The sequence below is a fragment of the Naumovozyma dairenensis genome, chromosome 5, assembly GCF_000227115.2.
Source record: "Naumovozyma dairenensis CBS 421 chromosome 5, complete genome".
Lineage (NCBI taxonomy): Eukaryota > Fungi > Ascomycota > Saccharomycetes > Saccharomycetales > Saccharomycetaceae > Naumovozyma > Naumovozyma dairenensis.
In genome coordinates, this window is record NC_016483.1 from 428,095 (window position 1) to 445,210 (window position 17,116).

A 17,116-nucleotide genomic window follows, 5' to 3' on the forward strand; every position below is an offset into this window, starting at 1 on the left:
AGTTACTCACGCCAGCTTTCTTCGTTGTAATGAACCATTGGATAATCTCTGAGGACCTTTCTCCTTAGAGGATCTGGTGGAACTGGACAAATTTTAAAGTTATAATTTTTCACTTTGCGGAAAAGATTTGCGTCTTCTGTTTCTGAAGTCGACAGGCTGTACATGGCTGTAGGAAAAAACCGTACCTGGTTATTTTGAAAAATGACTGAGTATTTTTTCCAAAATTTACTAACCCTCGAAATTTGGGGGCAGCTTTCGGTAAAAAGATTTATAGCCCTCGAAGTTTTAACATTTGACCCTAGTTAAACTTTTTAATATGACTATCACAGGAAGGCTGAATCAGATTATACGGTACTCGGGTCACCAATCAAAACATCGATGGTGATAGTTACCACGCAAAATTGTTATAGTGTACTTATCGAATTTTCTTCCTTGTCATTAATTTTTATTTTGCTTCTGTTCTTTTTTGGAAGAATTTTGGCCAGCGTTTTTAAAGACTTTTGTTTAGATCAGCTCTATTTAATTTGTAGGTTAGGTTATAGCTTAGAGTTTTATACTTTTTTTTTTCTATTTTGTTTCATGTGAAGGATATTGTTCGTCTCTACCCGTTGTAAACTTACCCCTACTATCTGGGGAACATTGCCCTAAGTAAAGGTTTCCAAACGTTTACTGCCACGTGTCCAGAAGGAACTGTGCGGTACAGTGACCACAACACTTTCACCAGGAGCCCTTCTCTAAAGATATACAAAGTGGCTACACTCCCAATTGCGTAGACCCATCAAGAGAAAATAGCAATGGAAGTTTACTAATTAAGATTCTCTATCAATATTATACGTAAATATGTGCTATCGTCATAAGTATAACTATTGGACTACAACTATTGAGTATATTTAATATATATTGTAAAGAAAGACTTTGAAAGTTCCGCGATATAATGTTGCCCTTGTTTGGTTGGAACTTCAAAACTACCTACAATAGTATTAGTCAAAACCATCGTTTTTTTTTGTTTTTTTATTTGTTATATAAAATATAGTGTAAAGATAAAGTAAGAATATTGCTCAAAAAAGAATAAAATTGGAGAGCATAAAATAGGAAACGTAAGAATGGAAACAAAGGGAATATTTTTTGTTACGTTGAGAGAAAGAGAAAAAGAAAAAGCCTAGAATAAATAGGAAAAATAACCACATCAGTGTCCTATTTAAATAGCTTCAGCTAAACCAACTGCGTTATTTTCTAAGTCATAAATGGAGTAATATTTACGTAGGAAGGCATCACCAATAATAGCCATTGGTCCGACAGGTTCAGGGAAATCCATTGGCATAATAGCAGAGATACAAGATCCAGAGACTTCCAAAGTGTAGTCATATGGACCAATCGTGAAATTCTTACCGTTAAAATTGAAAGTCAAATCTGGTAAATTAGGTCTTGCATCACATTCCACAGTATATTGCCCGGTCCAACCCTTCTTAGCACCAATCTCAGTATTAATAATTTCAGCCAAACCCGATGGTAATGCGATTAAAGAAGTACCAGTATCAATGGCAGCACCATGGTTTTCCAATTCTGCAAATTGGTCACCTAATCCGATACCTTCGAATTTAACTTCCCAGTAAGCCTTACGACGGACAGGTAACCAATCGATATCACCCTTAAATTTAGTTTTATCGATACCACCAATAGTGATTTCACCACCATCTTCCGACTTCTTATTAGCATCACCCAAATAGAATGCGAATTTCTTCTCATCTAATAATTCTTGTTCAATAGCATTATAAAATGGTGGAACAACTTTATTGACAGAAATACTATCATAAGCCAAACCTAAAATACCATCGAATTTACCGAATGCGAAAGTCAAACCAGGTTCACTGGTAGCTTCAGCAAAATCTTGCTTTGGAATATTCAAATCCCCAATGTTCAAAGTATCTTGAGAAATGTAACCTTCTAAAGAACCAGTACCATATCTGATAGCGAAATCAGTTCCGTTAGGTTTATAACTGGAAGATTTATCATGATCATACTTAGAATGTAGGTAACAAGCTAAAGAGCCACATTCTACACTAGGAACCCACAAGTTGGATGATCCTGTATCTAAGATAACCTTAAAACTTTGGGGTGGGGTACCTAATGTGATATCAGCAAAATATTGAGCATTCAGGTAATTGGATAATGGAATGTTATGACCAGAATTCTTTCCTTGTGTGAAGAATGGATGGTCTCTGGAGAAGGATACTTCCGGGTTGAATTTTTCAAATTGGTGTAAATATTTTTGACCCAAGTTAGCGACACTTTCTTCGAATGGGATGTCGTCATTCAATCTCAATTCTTGCTTATGGATCTTAGCAGTGTGCACTTTGGCATCAGCGACGTTGAATGTATTCAATAGCAATAAAGCGAGTGGTACTAATGATTGCAATTGAAACATTTTTCTCTTTCTTTTTTTTTCTTGTAATGAGGGGAGGGGAGGGGAGGGGATGAATATGGTTTCTATTTCCTTGGATTATCTTTGAGTAATAGTAACGATAGCTAAAACAAAAAATCTTCTTAATTCTTATTTCAATATATGGGATTTACTTAAACTAGAATTATATTCTCGACGAAAGATATAGTTATCTTGTCTTAGGAGCTGAGCCTTGCTGAAGAGTAGAAAGCACCAAGAGGGTATTACAAAAGTGTTAAAGCTGTTATCCCTTATCTTGTTCCCTTAAACTCGCGTGAGTTTTTTTAACCTATAAAAAAGAATAGGGTGCCCGCCGGGTAATAGGTATTTATGCCGGAAATTACTGTGTCACAAATCAATGAAGTGAGTATTTTATATCAAGTATATATAGCCCTGTCATTATATTTATGATTGAGTATCTATTTAAATTAAATCATATTTGTATCTCTATCCTCTATAAGAATTGCAGATTGTCTGGTTTTTGAGTTGGTTGATCTAATTTCGCTCTCTTTACTTTCTTGGCGGGATCATTTTGTGATTGAGACAAACTGACTGAATGTACTCTCTTGAGAAGTTTATTCCCCTGCGGCGGTGACGTGATAATTTCATTTTCTTTGTTGTCATTGTTATGTTCAATACTGGATAACACCTCGTCATCAATATTGCTCTTAATTTGGTCAACGTGTATGTTTTGTTCGTTACTATTGTTGACTTTAAGGCTAGCATTATCAATATGATTAGGAAACGCAGTAGCCAATTTACCGAAATGGGTATGTGACTCCTTCTTGTTGTAAGGTGACGACATTGCTTCAATGATACCCTCATTCTTAATCTTTGATTTTTCGGCTCTTTGTATTGCCATCATTTGAATTAATCTTTTCACTAGTGATTTTTCATCATCCGTTTGACTGACAATTGCACGTATTGTTTTTGATGTTTCGAATGGTGACATCCCATCATTAAATAACCCTGTACTATCATTAATTTCCACTTTAAATCCGATAACAAAATTATGTTGCCAATCACAAATAATTTTGATCTCATCACCATGTTGTAAAAGACATTTAGATCCCTGTTCTAATTTGATATCATTAACATAACTAACATTGGACCCTGAATGACAATACCAAATATCATCTAGACCCTGCGCTGGTGATTCATATATACTATCCCCCACAGCATGTCTTTTTTTCAATATGAAACAATGAACTCTTGATAATCTGCTATCTTCAATCCGACAATTGCAATCATCTGACCTACCAAAAAAAAATGGATTGATACCTTGACTAAGTGGGATACTTTCTTGAATCCTACTTTCTCGTAAAGGACGCAACGTCAAGAATTTACCATCTGCTTTCTTTTTAGTTTTCTTCGAATTCCCACTATTATTATGACGGGGATTATTTTTCAATACATTATCAAGCTTTCCTTTCTCATTACTTTGACTTTGACTTTGACTTTGACGTGGCACTTTCGGTTGTTGCGTATATCGAATAAGTGGATTCCCTGGAATCTTAAATCCCTTTGGTTGCGATGGTTTATTCATATCTTCAAATTGTCGTAATTGTTCCTTTCTTTGTGCTTTCAGAAATTCATATTGCGCATCATCCATATTTTCTAACAGCTTTTGTTGTGATAATGAGTCTGTCAGTGAAACTTGGAAACACGAATCTTTATCATCTGTTTCATTCACACTATTAACAGAGTTATTCTTCACAAAAGATTGCGAAAATTGTGCCATCTTGATCCATGGATGTTCTAAGGCCTTCTCTGCAGTTAATCTGTCATTTGGCTTTACTTGTAATAATGAATCAATAAAATCTCTTGCTTCATCTGATATTCTGAAATCCTTTAACGGGCCCTCATGATATGAGCCTCTAGAAATTTGTTTATATAGCTGCTTTTGAGTACTACCACTAAAGGGCAAATGTCCCGTCAAGATAACATAAACAAGACACCCCATGGACCACATATCTACTAAAGATGAATATTCATTACGTTCACTGTTTGCATCGGCGTTTTCCCTTAATTCACCGTCGTTTTTACCAGATATAATTTCAGGTGCTACATATGCTAATGTACCACAAAATGTTTTCATGAATGTACCATTGTCTTGTACTTTTGCCAGACCAAAATCTGTTATCTTGACAAGGACAGGATCATCTTGTTCAATTAAAATATTATCTGGTTTTAAATCTCTATGACTTATTCCCATAGAATGAATATATTTAATGGCTTCCAAGATTTGTCTAGAGATTTCTCTACCTGCATCTTCACCTACAGCACCATGAGCGGCTACAAAATCCATGAGATCACCACCTGAAACAAATTCCATTAGCATATAGTAATTTTCATGATCTTCATAAAACCCCTTCAATCGTACTATTCTTGGATGATCTAATCTTTGTAATACCTCTAATTCTCTACTTACACCATCCATATTGGAGCCCATGACTTTCCTTTTACTAATAATTTTCACAGCAAAAGTTTTCCCTGTACTTCTTTCGACAGCTTTTTTCACTGTAGCAAATGCACCTTGACCAACGACTTCATCTTGAATCTCATAATCTTTAAAGATTCCTTGGAATTTCGCATCTTCACCTATGCTATCTATACTTTTCTTGCTATCCTCACTATTTGAATTTGAATTTGAATTTGAATTTAAAGTAGAAACACCATGATGTTTCCTTTCCATCAATGCCTTCTTAAATTTTTCATTAATGAAAAGAACCAACGATAAAATATCATCTTTAACACCCACTCCAACAGTAATCTCATCACCTTGAGATAGTAATTGATTCTTATCCTTTCTCAACCTATCCCCATTCAACCACGTCCCATTCGTCGATGTATCCTTAATCAATAAATTACCATCTTCTCCTAATAAGATTTGGAAATGTTTGTTTGAAAGTCTCGAGATATCACCAAGATGATAATCTACGATATTGGCGTTCCTACCGAAAGTCCATATTTTCTTTATTGGTGTTTCCATGGTCAGGATAGTGGCAATACTTTTCACTTTCAAATCACGGATGGGGATAGTCCCATTAGTACATATAATTCGGCATACTATATTCTCATCGATTTGTTCTTGTGAGAATTTTTGAATTAGGAATTTTTGAGTGGCTTGAGTGGCCTGTTGTGTTGGTTGAGTTGTGTAGTCCATGTGTTTTAATTGTGAGTTGTGATGGGGGTACTATGCGGCCTTCGAATATATAGCGTGAAGATCAGCTGGAGTGTACTTGATGGGGCATATCTAGTTGGTTTCTGATGAATGTTGAAGGTCATTTATTGATGGGGTTTCCTTTACGCGCCTGTTGTGTGTTGTTTCGCGTTTCCTCTCTTCCACCGGCTTGTTTGTTTTGAGTAGTTCACACCCAGAAGAATATAACTTACTTACTTCACAATAGTATGCATAAGTTATAAATGAACAACTCTGAAGATATCAACACTTAACATATGACTGATATTATTTCTTGTGCATAATAGGGCGATGCTATAGTAGGAGATCGAATATGATTGTACTTGCCACTGTTTTGTCGTGCTATTGCAGATAGCATTAGGTACCCCTGTAGAATGCAGTAAACAATTCCAGTTATATATATAGTACGGAGTGGTCATATCAATGCTATTGACCTGCCAATTCTTATATAGTAAATATTGCCACCCTACTCCCATTTCGCACTTGTTGGGTGACGATACAATATACTCCGTTTACCATTTGTACAGACTATGTTTTATCGTTTGGCCAATATGAGGCTACCACATCTGTGATACTTTTAACGGGGCTATCAATTAAAACCAATTTAGCCGCCTAGCTTCCTGTATGCTCTATAAGTAATAGCTCAAAACATACGCAAGAGTAGGAGGTAGGAAACAATAGATTCATTACAATAGACATTTCAGACGTTAACAAGTAAACGATACAATACAAGGACAATGGAGGACACTACAATTAATTTATCAACAACTGCTATTTCTACTACTGCTACTACTACTACTACTACTAAAAAAGAAAACAAGACTTTATCATCCAAATTCAAGAGTCCCTTTAAATCACCAAAATTGGATGACGCCACCTTGATAAACATATCCACCTTATCGACTCCAATCAGATCATGCTCCACTCCCAAAGCCACTACTACTACTACTACTACTACTACTACTGCACATCCAATGATCTATAAAAAGATTACAAAGACAGATCAAGAGGAAATTATCTTGAAGAAAAAAAACATGTTACTTCATAATGAATTAGTTAACCAAATAAAATCATACGAACGGGAAAATAATGAATTGAAGCGGATGCAGAAATTCATAACGAACGATTATTCTCGAGGAGGAGGTGAAGGTAGCACACAACAATTGATTAAGAAATGGAGAAGTATATCGCAAATGACCATGTCCTATTTGTTGAATTCTATATCTTGTAAGATTGATAAGATGGGTGGGTATGAAGAGTTTATTAGAAAAGAGTTTAATATGGAGAAACAAAAGTTGGAATATCATTTGGATGATGGGATTAGGGAGTCTTATGAGGAGGTGATGGAGTCAGAGGAATTTCAAAATTTGAACAAGGATGAACAATTGGAATATCAAGAACAGATGGAGAATAAGTTGGTAGAGTTAGAGAACTTTAAGACAAAGCAACTGGAAAGACTAGAAAATGAATTTCAGAGTATTATTAAGAATGATTCTCAGGGTGGATTGGATATGAAACAATTAGCCAAAAGATTGAAAGTCGATTATAGTTTAGTCTTCCCCTCCGAGGATGGAGAAGATATACAAAGTCAACATTAGTAAACCTCTTACGCACTTTATTTATCTCTTTAACTAAATAAGTAAATTTAGTTATGCGTTGCACGCCTCATTATGTAAATGAAAAATAAGAGTATCGAATCTTAAAGGAACGGAAAATGTTACTAAAGCATTAAAATAACTCTTAGAGAACAATTATTGACAGCAACAATAAGCATATTACATATCGAAAGGTATCACCTGCCCACCCTGCATACTAACAATTACATAAAGCATAATACGAATACCAATATTACTTTGTGAAAAACGAGGAGATACCACTACTAATAAAATAATGACCGAAAACGTCCTGAAGATATCTGTTACTCAATATTTAGAGGAAATACCGCAACAAGTTCAATCACGACTTTATGAATCACCAGCCACATGTTTAGCTATATATAGATTATTACCGCAACTTTCCAAGTTTTTTGTTATGTCCATGGTTTTCAACAACAATGAAGTATCACTTCGAGATTTAGATAGATGGGTTAAACCAGATGCCAAGTTACAATTCCAAGATGCAATTAAATCCATGAAATCATTACATCTTATCATCCCATCCAAAGGTAACGGCGGACCACTTATGATAATTTTAAATCCAACATTTAGAGAAAGTTTCAAAAATGCATTAACCGGTGGGCAAATTAATAATTCATTCGGTATTATATCAGATGAAGATGAAAATGGTGTAGTAACATCAACTCTATTGAATGAATATTCGGCAAATAAATGGGAAACTATCTTACATTTTATGGTGGGGACGCCAATGTCAAGTATTCCATCAGGGAGCGTCTTGAATCTTTTAAAACACACGAAATTAATGGAAGAAGTAGAGAATACTGGTGAATTCAAAATTACAAACGAGGGGTTCCAATTCCTACTACAAGAATTGAATTCACAACTCTGGACGTTATTATTACAATATTTAAAATTATCTGAAACGTTAAATATGGATCCAGTGGATGTTTTAAATTTTATTTTTATGTTGGGTGCTTTGGAAGTCGGAAAGGGTTATAGTATTGATGGATTAAGTGAAACTCAAAAAATTATGTTAAAAGATATGAGAGATTATGGGTTGGTTTTCCAAAAGGTTTCCAATTCAAAAACGTTTTATCCAACAAATTTAGCATTGATGTTAACATCAGATACGAAAAGTATAGTAAGGACAGCATCAGGTGCCATTGAAAGTGTGTTAAATGAAAATAGATCTGGATCTAATGCTAATGAAAATGGATATGAACCAGGTACGAAGAAAAAGAATGAAAATACCATCATGGGTACTATTGATCAAGTTGGGATGAAGAATCAAGATGTTCCAGATGGATCTTTGATTGTTGAGACCAATTTCAAATTATATTCTTATTCTAACTCACCATTGCAAATTGCTATTCTAAGTCTTTTCGTTCATTTAAAGTTTAGATTCGTTAATATGGTCACAGGGCAAATAACAAGAGAATCGATTAGAAGAGCATTAATTAATGGTATCACTGCCGAACAAATCATTGCATATTTGGAAACACATGCTCATCCGCAAATGAGAAGATTAGCAGAAGAAAAATTAGAGAAGAAATTAGAATTGGATGCTAATTGTAAAGACTCATTACAAATATTACCTCCCACAGTAGTGGATCAAATTAGATTATGGCAATTAGAGCTAGATAGAGTTATTGCATATGAAGGTTCATTATATTCTGATTTTGAAAATAACACAGAATACACGACATTATATAAATATGCACAAGACATTGGTGTATTGCTTTGGAAAGATGACAAGAAGAGGAAATTTTTTGTTTCCAAAGAGGGGAATTCACAAGTGTTAGATTATGCCAAGAGGAAATTGAAAAAGAAACAAGAACCATAAATACATTGCATAAGCTTGTTCTTTTCATTTGGTATAATTTATAAGCTAAAATTACGCATCTTTTCATATCAAATATATAAATATATTAGAATAGGATCTAATATATGTAGAATATCTGCATCTGGTTTTTTTTGATTGTAACAAGTTTTCTTAGGATCGGCTATCAAATCATTGGGAACGTCCTAGATAATATGTAACTTATTTCCCCTGCATGTGAACTCAAGTTTACATCCTTACCGAAGGTTATGTTGCAGCATTGTCTCCTTGAATAAATAAACTTTCGTCATTGATATAACGTTGGTAATACAAACACTAGTTGCTAAGAAGTTCTCTTGTTTTTATCAGCTTGGAGCTTAAAGCAACAGTAAGGGGTATCATTTTTATTTCTTTCTTGATAGGTGAATATACTAATATAGAAACATATAATCATATTATATATAATGATTTCGTTTGTTGTTTATTGCATTACTGATTAGCGTTCCTATCTACACCTCTAGGGCATTCCGAAGTGGTGATACTACCAAGGTCAATTGATATTTTCTGTTATCTATAAAAGTTCACAACGTTACGAGATGCCTCCCTTAATATAGAATAATATACGACAAGACAAGCATATGGAAGAGGATCGAACAAAAGAAATATAATATTAGAGTTTAAAAAGAACTACAATAACATAACATCATAACAAAATAGTACAAAGGAACATGAGGTTTTGGCTCGATATATCAATACCGTATTTTTCTTTACTACCCAACTTCCAATCAGATGGACAACAACAAGCTGTAGAACTAACTGACCCCTCAATTGACAGAAGTATAGTTCAAAATCAAATATCATGTCCTGTGAGCCCTCTGACATGTGAGAACAAGACTACTATTCCTGACCAATGTTGTTTCGAATACCCTGGCGGTATATTTCTTCAATCACAATTTTGGAATTATAAACCCCGTAAGAGGGGGATGAATGAGACCCAGCTGATTGAACAACTAGGTCCATTGGACTCATTCACTGTGCATGGATTATGGCCAGATGATTGTTTTGGATCATATGAACAGTTTTGTGATTCTAAATTGTTTATTGATGATGTTTATCATTTATTGAAAGGGTTTGGAGCGGGGGAAGGTCAGAAATTGTTAAATAAATTGGAACTATTGTGGAAGAGTAATAATGGTGATCATGAAAGTTTGTGGATTCATGAGTTTAATAAGCATGGGAGTTGTATTCGAAATATTAGACCCGAATGTTATGAACGATGGGATCATGATGGTGATGGGAGTACAAAAGTTAATTTCCGTGGGCAATCACAATCGCTTTATGCAAAGAAAGGTGTGTTTGATTATTTTAATATAACCTTTAACTTATTTGAGAAAATAAATACTTTTGAATTTTTAGAGAAACATGATATTATACCAAGCGTTGAGAATCGATATAGCAAAAGTCAAATTGAAAAAGCTTTAAAGAATGAGTTCCAGAATAGAGATGTTTTCATTAATTGTGATAGTAATAATGTTTTAAATGAGGTATGGTATTATCATTTATTAAATGGTACAATTTTAAACAAGGATTTTATTCCAATTGATTCCATTAGGAGATTACAATTCTCAAAATGTAAAGAAGAGGGCATTAAGTTTTACCCCAAAGGTTATCTTCCATCTGGAGATGGTGATAAAGGCCCTTCAAATCCGTCCAAGCTAAGAGGAATAATAAAGGTTGATAATCTACATGAAAATAATGATGACGACACTCGAGGGTTTTTAATAAGAGATGGGAAATGGATGATGAAAGGTACACCAGCTAATTTTGAAATTATCAAATCAACATTTGGTAATTATAATTTGAAAACACGTCATGGATATTGTACCGTGGATGAAGGGAAAAGCAATGAATTGACCTGTCACCAAAAAAATGTTAAATATGCTAGTCAATTTGATTTCGAAAAGGATGAGAAAACCGGTTTAAATTATATCGGATATTCAGGACTATATGATTGGGGGGCGGTTTCTAAACCATCCGGACGTGTAAGGAAACCTATATTTTTGTATAATGACAAAGATGAAGGGACTGACTTGAAAATGAAGTTTAAATTGAGATTTGTGGAAACATGAAGTTACTACCAATACATGTCCGCTGCATGTTAATTAATGTCTAACATTAATCTACGTTTTCCTATAATATTCATCTATCTATTATATATATATATATATATAGCGTAAAGAAAGGTAAGTAAAATGTATGGTAAATCTGGGCTCTCAGTTTGTGTGCAGGTAATGAATGGGTGGAAAATAGAATGCATGTTGTATTTATATCACAATCTTGTTGGAACTTTAGCCATGAGAGCTTCTGTACTATCTTCGTTGATTGCATTCATTCGAACGGCATTCTTTGTATTATTCCTTCTATCAAGAGATCTGGTATTATATGGTAATTTATGATCATTATGGTGGTAATTGTTTCTTGAAGGAGGTATAGGATCAGTATCGATATCAGGTTGGATATTCCTCATGTTTGATTTCCACCTTGTTGGAGGTTGGTAGTTTGATGACGTATTATTATCATTATTATAATAGTAATTATATGGATGTTCACTTTCTTCTCTTCTATTATAGAGAAGACCATTTCTTGTGGAAGTTGAAGATGAAGAAGGTATGCCATTTGGATTGGAGTATGTCGTGCCTGTGGAATTAATGTTCCTGACTGCACGAATCGGAGACAAATTTGGTGATTGAATCAATGACGGTTGTAGATAAAAATTATTTCTCATTTCATTAATTGATCTTTCCAAGGTATTGATTTTCAATTCTAATTTTGAGTTTTTAGTACTTAATTTAATATTATTTGATTTATTGATTTCTAATTCAGTTTGCAGACTATAGTTCTTGTTTTTTTCCATGTTGAAATCACGTTTCAAATTTTCAATTTCTAATTGTTGGGAATATAAATTACTTTTAAATTTTTCTAATTCTTTCAGTATGGTATTGATATCATATTGGTTAGAATTATTATTGATGCTGTTATTGTTCGAACCATGCGAATATGAATATGGTGAATGTGAAGTGGTCGGTTTTGATGAAGTTCGAGAGGAAGTTTTAGAAGATAAAGAAGGTTGAAAAGCAGGTTGTTGCTCCACATAAGTTGCAGTCGAAGAAAGCCTCGACGATGGTTCCCCGATTGGGTTTCTTTTTAACTTCATGTCATTATACCTCCTAGGGGGATTTTGATTCAAGTCGTCTATGTATGTTCCTTTAAGGATTGAATTATTACGCATTGCTTCATTAGGTCCCCCTTCAGAGGTGTCGTTAGCACTTATATTATACCTCTTATTCTTCCTTTCCATGTATTCTTGGCTTCCACGGTCTTGATATAATTCATTGCCATTTTCATATTCGTCATCATTACTATCAATCCGATTCATGTACAGATTACATTCATTTTTCAAATTCTCTAAAGTATCGTCTCTTTCAGGGCTTGCTTGTAAGTTATCATACATATTATCGTTGTTTTGACAGCAAGGTTTCTTAATCTGATTAGATATCTTTCTTTTTCAGTCAATTAAGCAGGGTAATAAACAAATTGATGACAGAATTCTGTAATAGTTTTTCTTATTACTTTCCGTTGCAATTATGGTTTTCCTTTTTATGTAGTGTTGTTCTTGTAGTTGTTCTTGTTCTTGTTCTTGTAGTTGTTATTATTGTTGTTATTATTGTTGTTATTGTAGTATTTTTTTCACATCACAAAAACTGAAAAGATTTCGCCTTTTCGTGTCAGTAGGGTTAATTCCATTTCGGTAAACACAGGGTTTTATAACGCAACCCTACATTATTGGGTAGGTCTAAAAATGACAAGCCCTGATTAGAACAAAAGTAGGGCATTGTGTGTAAACCCTAGCAACAGCATCCACACCCTTAAAGTCGCCAAGTCTTCCAATTTTCCTTCTTCTTCTTCGTCTTCTTCTTCTAATAATAATTAAGAAAAGAAGTAATAATACGTAAACGTCTAATTTGTATAAGCCACTTTACGCAATGCGCAGTGTTATCTATCCCCTTACTTACTGGTCTATAATACACTAAGTTTAAATAAGAACAAAGTATAATCATATTGAGGAACACAAACTGTTAAATAGGATCAGATCAACAATCCTGTGTTCCAAATATCTCGAATAAACTGTCGTTTTTTTTATCCCTTTTGCTGCTTTGTGACTGTCCTGCTTTACTGAAACACTAGGAACTACACATTCTTTTAACACTTTAAGACATCACGGTCTGGAACATATACAGGAGATAAGATAACATTTATTAAATTAAAATAGTAGATAGGTACACCACACATAGCCTTACTACTTCATTCCATACAGCATCAAACTACATCAAATCATATCATATCATATCATATCGAGATCGAGATCGGTATTAAATGGATAGATATGACAAAAATACCATTACTACTTCAAACTTATTTCAATATAGTCCCAAAAAAGTTGTTGACATAAATCAAGAAAACATGGATCCAAGCTATAGTTTGAATATTGTCCCACAGATGAATACCGGATATCATCCTCATCCTCTACTGGATCGTTCGAAACCGTTCCCAATGCAACAAAGGAAAGGGAAAAATGTACTGGATTTAACAACTGCGCAATATCATATTGAAGGTTTAACTACCATATCTGGACCTAAAATATTAACTAAATTTTCCAAAGAAATGGACAAACTTCTTATTTTTGACTTAACCTGCCATGAAAGAGTTCTATTATCTCCTGATAACTCGAATTCAAATCACCTTGACACGAATTCTATCTCACTATCAAATTTAATACGGAATGGCTCCCACGCCCATAATATAGAAACAGTTACAAATACAAATATAAATACAAATACAAGTACAAAAGACAAAAACGATGATGTCGTATATTGTGTACATTTAACTTTCCCAAGTACTCTTTTGAAAAGACCATCTTTTAATTTCGAAAAGTTATTGAAAACAACTTTATCAGAAAGGAAAATACCCGAAATTTTAAATCTCATAAATAAGTTCCAATATTTCATATTTTATGATGATAACTCAAATAATTTACAAAATTGTAATCCTTCAACCTATTTCTTAATTACAAAATTCAAAACATTTTTAGATGAAAAATATCCAAATATTTCGAAACATATCTTTCTACTAGACCATTCATCTGATGATGACTTGGATCTATCTAATAAGAGTACACAATCAAACAATATAACGCCATGTTATCTTTCTAGGACACCGATAGTACAGCAAAATTCAGCATCTGCAATTAAACCAACGACAAACAATAGTAGAAAATTTAATTTGAAATTACAAATACCTCCTCCAAACCCAACAAATCGTTTATTCGTGCAGTCATTGAAAAAGGATTCAGTAATATATTCTCCGACTTCACTGAGAAGATATTTCACCTTTGTTATCCCAAAATCCATTAAAGATAATGATTCATCTTTACCTCTATGGTTGAGGAAATATACGCAAAGAGATCAAATTAATCATATCCTCGAATCATTATGTAATAAGTTCAATTTATTGGAGAATTTAGAAGTTCAAAGATTATCCAAGTCTTTAAGAACAGGTATCACTCATACTCCTACAGGCAGTAATATCAACAATTACAACAACAACAAAGATATATCATTGAAAGAAAAGAAAAATGACGAAAACAACAATATAGTTAATGAATATACTAAGAATACTAATACAACCCAAGCAAATCATACAGGTCAAAAACAATCTTTATCTTCCGTATCCTCATATCATAAAATTTATTCGCTACTTCATTTACAAAAACAATTCAAAAAAGTCAAAAAAGAACAAACTCATACAACTGAACCAGAAACTAATAACAATAATGATATTAGTAAGGATGGTGATGATAATATTAAATATAATTGTATGAAGCATATTAAATCAGACCAAAACAAGGACAAGAAGGTAAACGAATATCAACCAAAATTACCACCTCTTGTTATTACTATAGAAGATATTCCAAATGAAGCTGGGACAAAAGCAACAAGTAATACCAATAGTAGTTCATCTACAATATCATCATCGTCGTCTACAACATCACAAAAATCTCTACTATCTCCGTACTCAGATCCATATAGTAACCGCACAGGTAGTAACACCGTAGATATTCTAGCAACGACACCATCAGATAATTATGAAGTGTCACAAGGTATTCAATCATTCGCTAAAAATAGATATTCAAATATATTACCTTATGAACATACTAGAGTCAAATTACAACCATCACCCATTGGGTCAAAAACTAATAGTAAATCAAGTCTCATGTCCTTAATGGAAAATAATAATAATACCTATAGTCATAACAAGAATAATATCTCTTCTTCATCATCGCCATCGTCATCGTCATCATTATCCTCTTCTTCTTCTTCTATCAAATATTCCATGACAAAGGCACCTACAATGATGATGAACAAGAATAACGATATTGGAGAGGTAACTTCAAACTCGAATAATGTTCTTATGAGGAACAATTCTTCTTCAACACAATTATTTGAACAGAATTTACCCAATAATAACGATAGAAGAAGCCTTAGTGGTGAACCAACAGGTAATAATATTGACACTTCTTCTTCTGTTACAAATTCTTCCAATTCAATTTTAACTTTAGTGAGGAAAAGAAGAAATTCGTCATACTTTAATAGAGATTCAATACCACCACCATTACTAACATCTTCATCATTCTCCTCTTCAGCATCATCGAAATTTCCATTATCATCTTCTTATACTTCTAAATCAACGGTCACACCGTCTGATAAATCCACAACAGCAAACTTAGTTCCTCCTGGGTCACATCATTTCTCTGTTTCTTCCTCTTCTTCTTCGTCCTCCACACAAAATAGTAACAGACGGATTTCATCAGATGGTTTATCAAACTATCCCCAGTTAAATATTGACAGAAAATCAGTATCATTCGATGATTACTTTAATGCAAATTATTTAAAACTACCACAAATCAATCCAGATTTTAATTATTTGGCCACACAGGCACCATTACCTTCCACAATGGATGATTTTTGGAAAGTCGTCATCTCTAATAATATTAAGATTATTATATCATTAAATTCCGATGATGAATTAGCAATGAAAAAATGGGACATATATTGGAATAATCAAAATTATTCTAATTATAAAGTAAAAGTGATCAAATGTTTACAAAATTTTAGTAAATTAGATGGTCTCATTTTAAGAATTTTCCAAGTAACTAAATGTAAATCAAATACATCATCGTGTTGTTCCTCCATTGTTTTCCAATTACAATATACAAAATGGTTAGATTCTTGTAGTATTGTGATGACTGACCTTTTAAAAATATTGAAAATCAAAGATGTATTGTTGTTGGAAAATCCCTTAACTTTCATCGAACAATGGGAAAAAAATTCAATCAATGATGACAATTTACATGAAATCTATTCCAAGATGCAAAAAGATGGGACGATAATTAAAAAATATGATTCTCCATTGTTAGTTCATTGTTCAGCAGGTTGTGGTAGAACAGGTGTTTTCATTACTTTGGATTTCTTAATCAATATCTTAACAAATTCCAAGAATAGTTCAAATAACATTGATGTTTGGAATATGAAACATGATTTGATTTTCATAGTTGTTAATGAATTAAGAAAACAAAGAATTTCAATGGTTCAAAATTTGACTCAGTATATCACTTGTTATGAATCCATTCTACAATATTTTGCATTGTCAAGAGAGAATATTATTACCTAGGAGCCTTCCGTCTAAGTTTTAGTAGCTTTAGGACCAATTTTATTTTATACATACGTAGTTTATAGATATTATTTTATACTTTTTAATATATTCACATTTTTCTAAAATATTTACATTGTTCTTACTTCTTAAAAACATAACTTTAGAAATAATAAAAAGAAAAGTTCTATTCTTTTCTTTTCTTTATTATTTAAAAAAATATTATATGGCATACAGTGCTAACATTAGATACATAAATGTATATTTTCCTT

At 33.2% G+C, this 17,116-nt stretch overlaps 7 protein-coding genes across 7 annotated transcripts; 4 read left to right on the top strand and 3 right to left on the bottom strand.

The window, feature by feature from the left end:
• Window positions 1-1,198: 1,198 nt before the first annotated feature.
• Window positions 1,199-2,425, bottom strand: PEP4 (proteinase A; the record flags this gene model as incomplete). The annotated part of the gene is made up of 1 exon (XM_003670222.1): window positions 1,199-2,425. The coding sequence occupies one exon, from the start codon at window positions 2,423-2,425 to the stop codon at window positions 1,199-1,201; it is 1,227 nt and encodes a 408-aa protein (XP_003670270.1).
• A 469-nt stretch (window positions 2,426-2,894) lies between these two features.
• Window positions 2,895-5,606, bottom strand: RAD53 (serine/threonine/tyrosine protein kinase RAD53; the record flags this gene model as incomplete). The annotated part of the gene is made up of 1 exon (XM_003670223.1): window positions 2,895-5,606. One exon carries the CDS (start codon window positions 5,604-5,606, stop codon window positions 2,895-2,897), a length of 2,712 nt encoding a protein of 903 aa, XP_003670271.1.
• Window positions 5,607-6,379: 773 nt separating this feature from the next.
• MEI5 (Mei5p) lies at window positions 6,380-7,240 on the top strand (the record flags this gene model as incomplete). Its single annotated transcript, XM_003670224.1, has 1 exon — window positions 6,380-7,240. The coding sequence occupies one exon, from the start codon at window positions 6,380-6,382 to the stop codon at window positions 7,238-7,240; it is 861 nt and encodes a 286-aa protein (XP_003670272.1).
• Window positions 7,241-7,532: 292 nt separating this feature from the next.
• Window positions 7,533-9,101, top strand: TFB2 (TFIIH/NER complex subunit TFB2; the record flags this gene model as incomplete). The annotated part of the gene is made up of 1 exon (XM_003670225.1): window positions 7,533-9,101. One exon carries the CDS (start codon window positions 7,533-7,535, stop codon window positions 9,099-9,101), a length of 1,569 nt encoding a protein of 522 aa, XP_003670273.1.
• Window positions 9,102-9,805: 704 nt separating this feature from the next.
• RNY1 (ribonuclease T2) lies at window positions 9,806-11,206 on the top strand (the record flags this gene model as incomplete). Its single annotated transcript, XM_003670226.1, has 1 exon — window positions 9,806-11,206. The coding sequence occupies one exon, from the start codon at window positions 9,806-9,808 to the stop codon at window positions 11,204-11,206; it is 1,401 nt and encodes a 466-aa protein (XP_003670274.1).
• A 200-nt stretch (window positions 11,207-11,406) lies between these two features.
• Window positions 11,407-12,588, bottom strand: NDAI0E02150 (uncharacterized protein; the record flags this gene model as incomplete). Its single annotated transcript, XM_003670227.1, has 1 exon — window positions 11,407-12,588. One exon carries the CDS (start codon window positions 12,586-12,588, stop codon window positions 11,407-11,409), a length of 1,182 nt encoding a protein of 393 aa, XP_003670275.1.
• A 923-nt stretch (window positions 12,589-13,511) lies between these two features.
• Window positions 13,512-16,865, top strand: PTP2 (tyrosine protein phosphatase PTP2; the record flags this gene model as incomplete). The annotated part of the gene is made up of 1 exon (XM_003670228.1): window positions 13,512-16,865. The coding sequence occupies one exon, from the start codon at window positions 13,512-13,514 to the stop codon at window positions 16,863-16,865; it is 3,354 nt and encodes a 1,117-aa protein (XP_003670276.1).
• Between the last annotated feature and the right edge of the window lie 251 nt (window positions 16,866-17,116).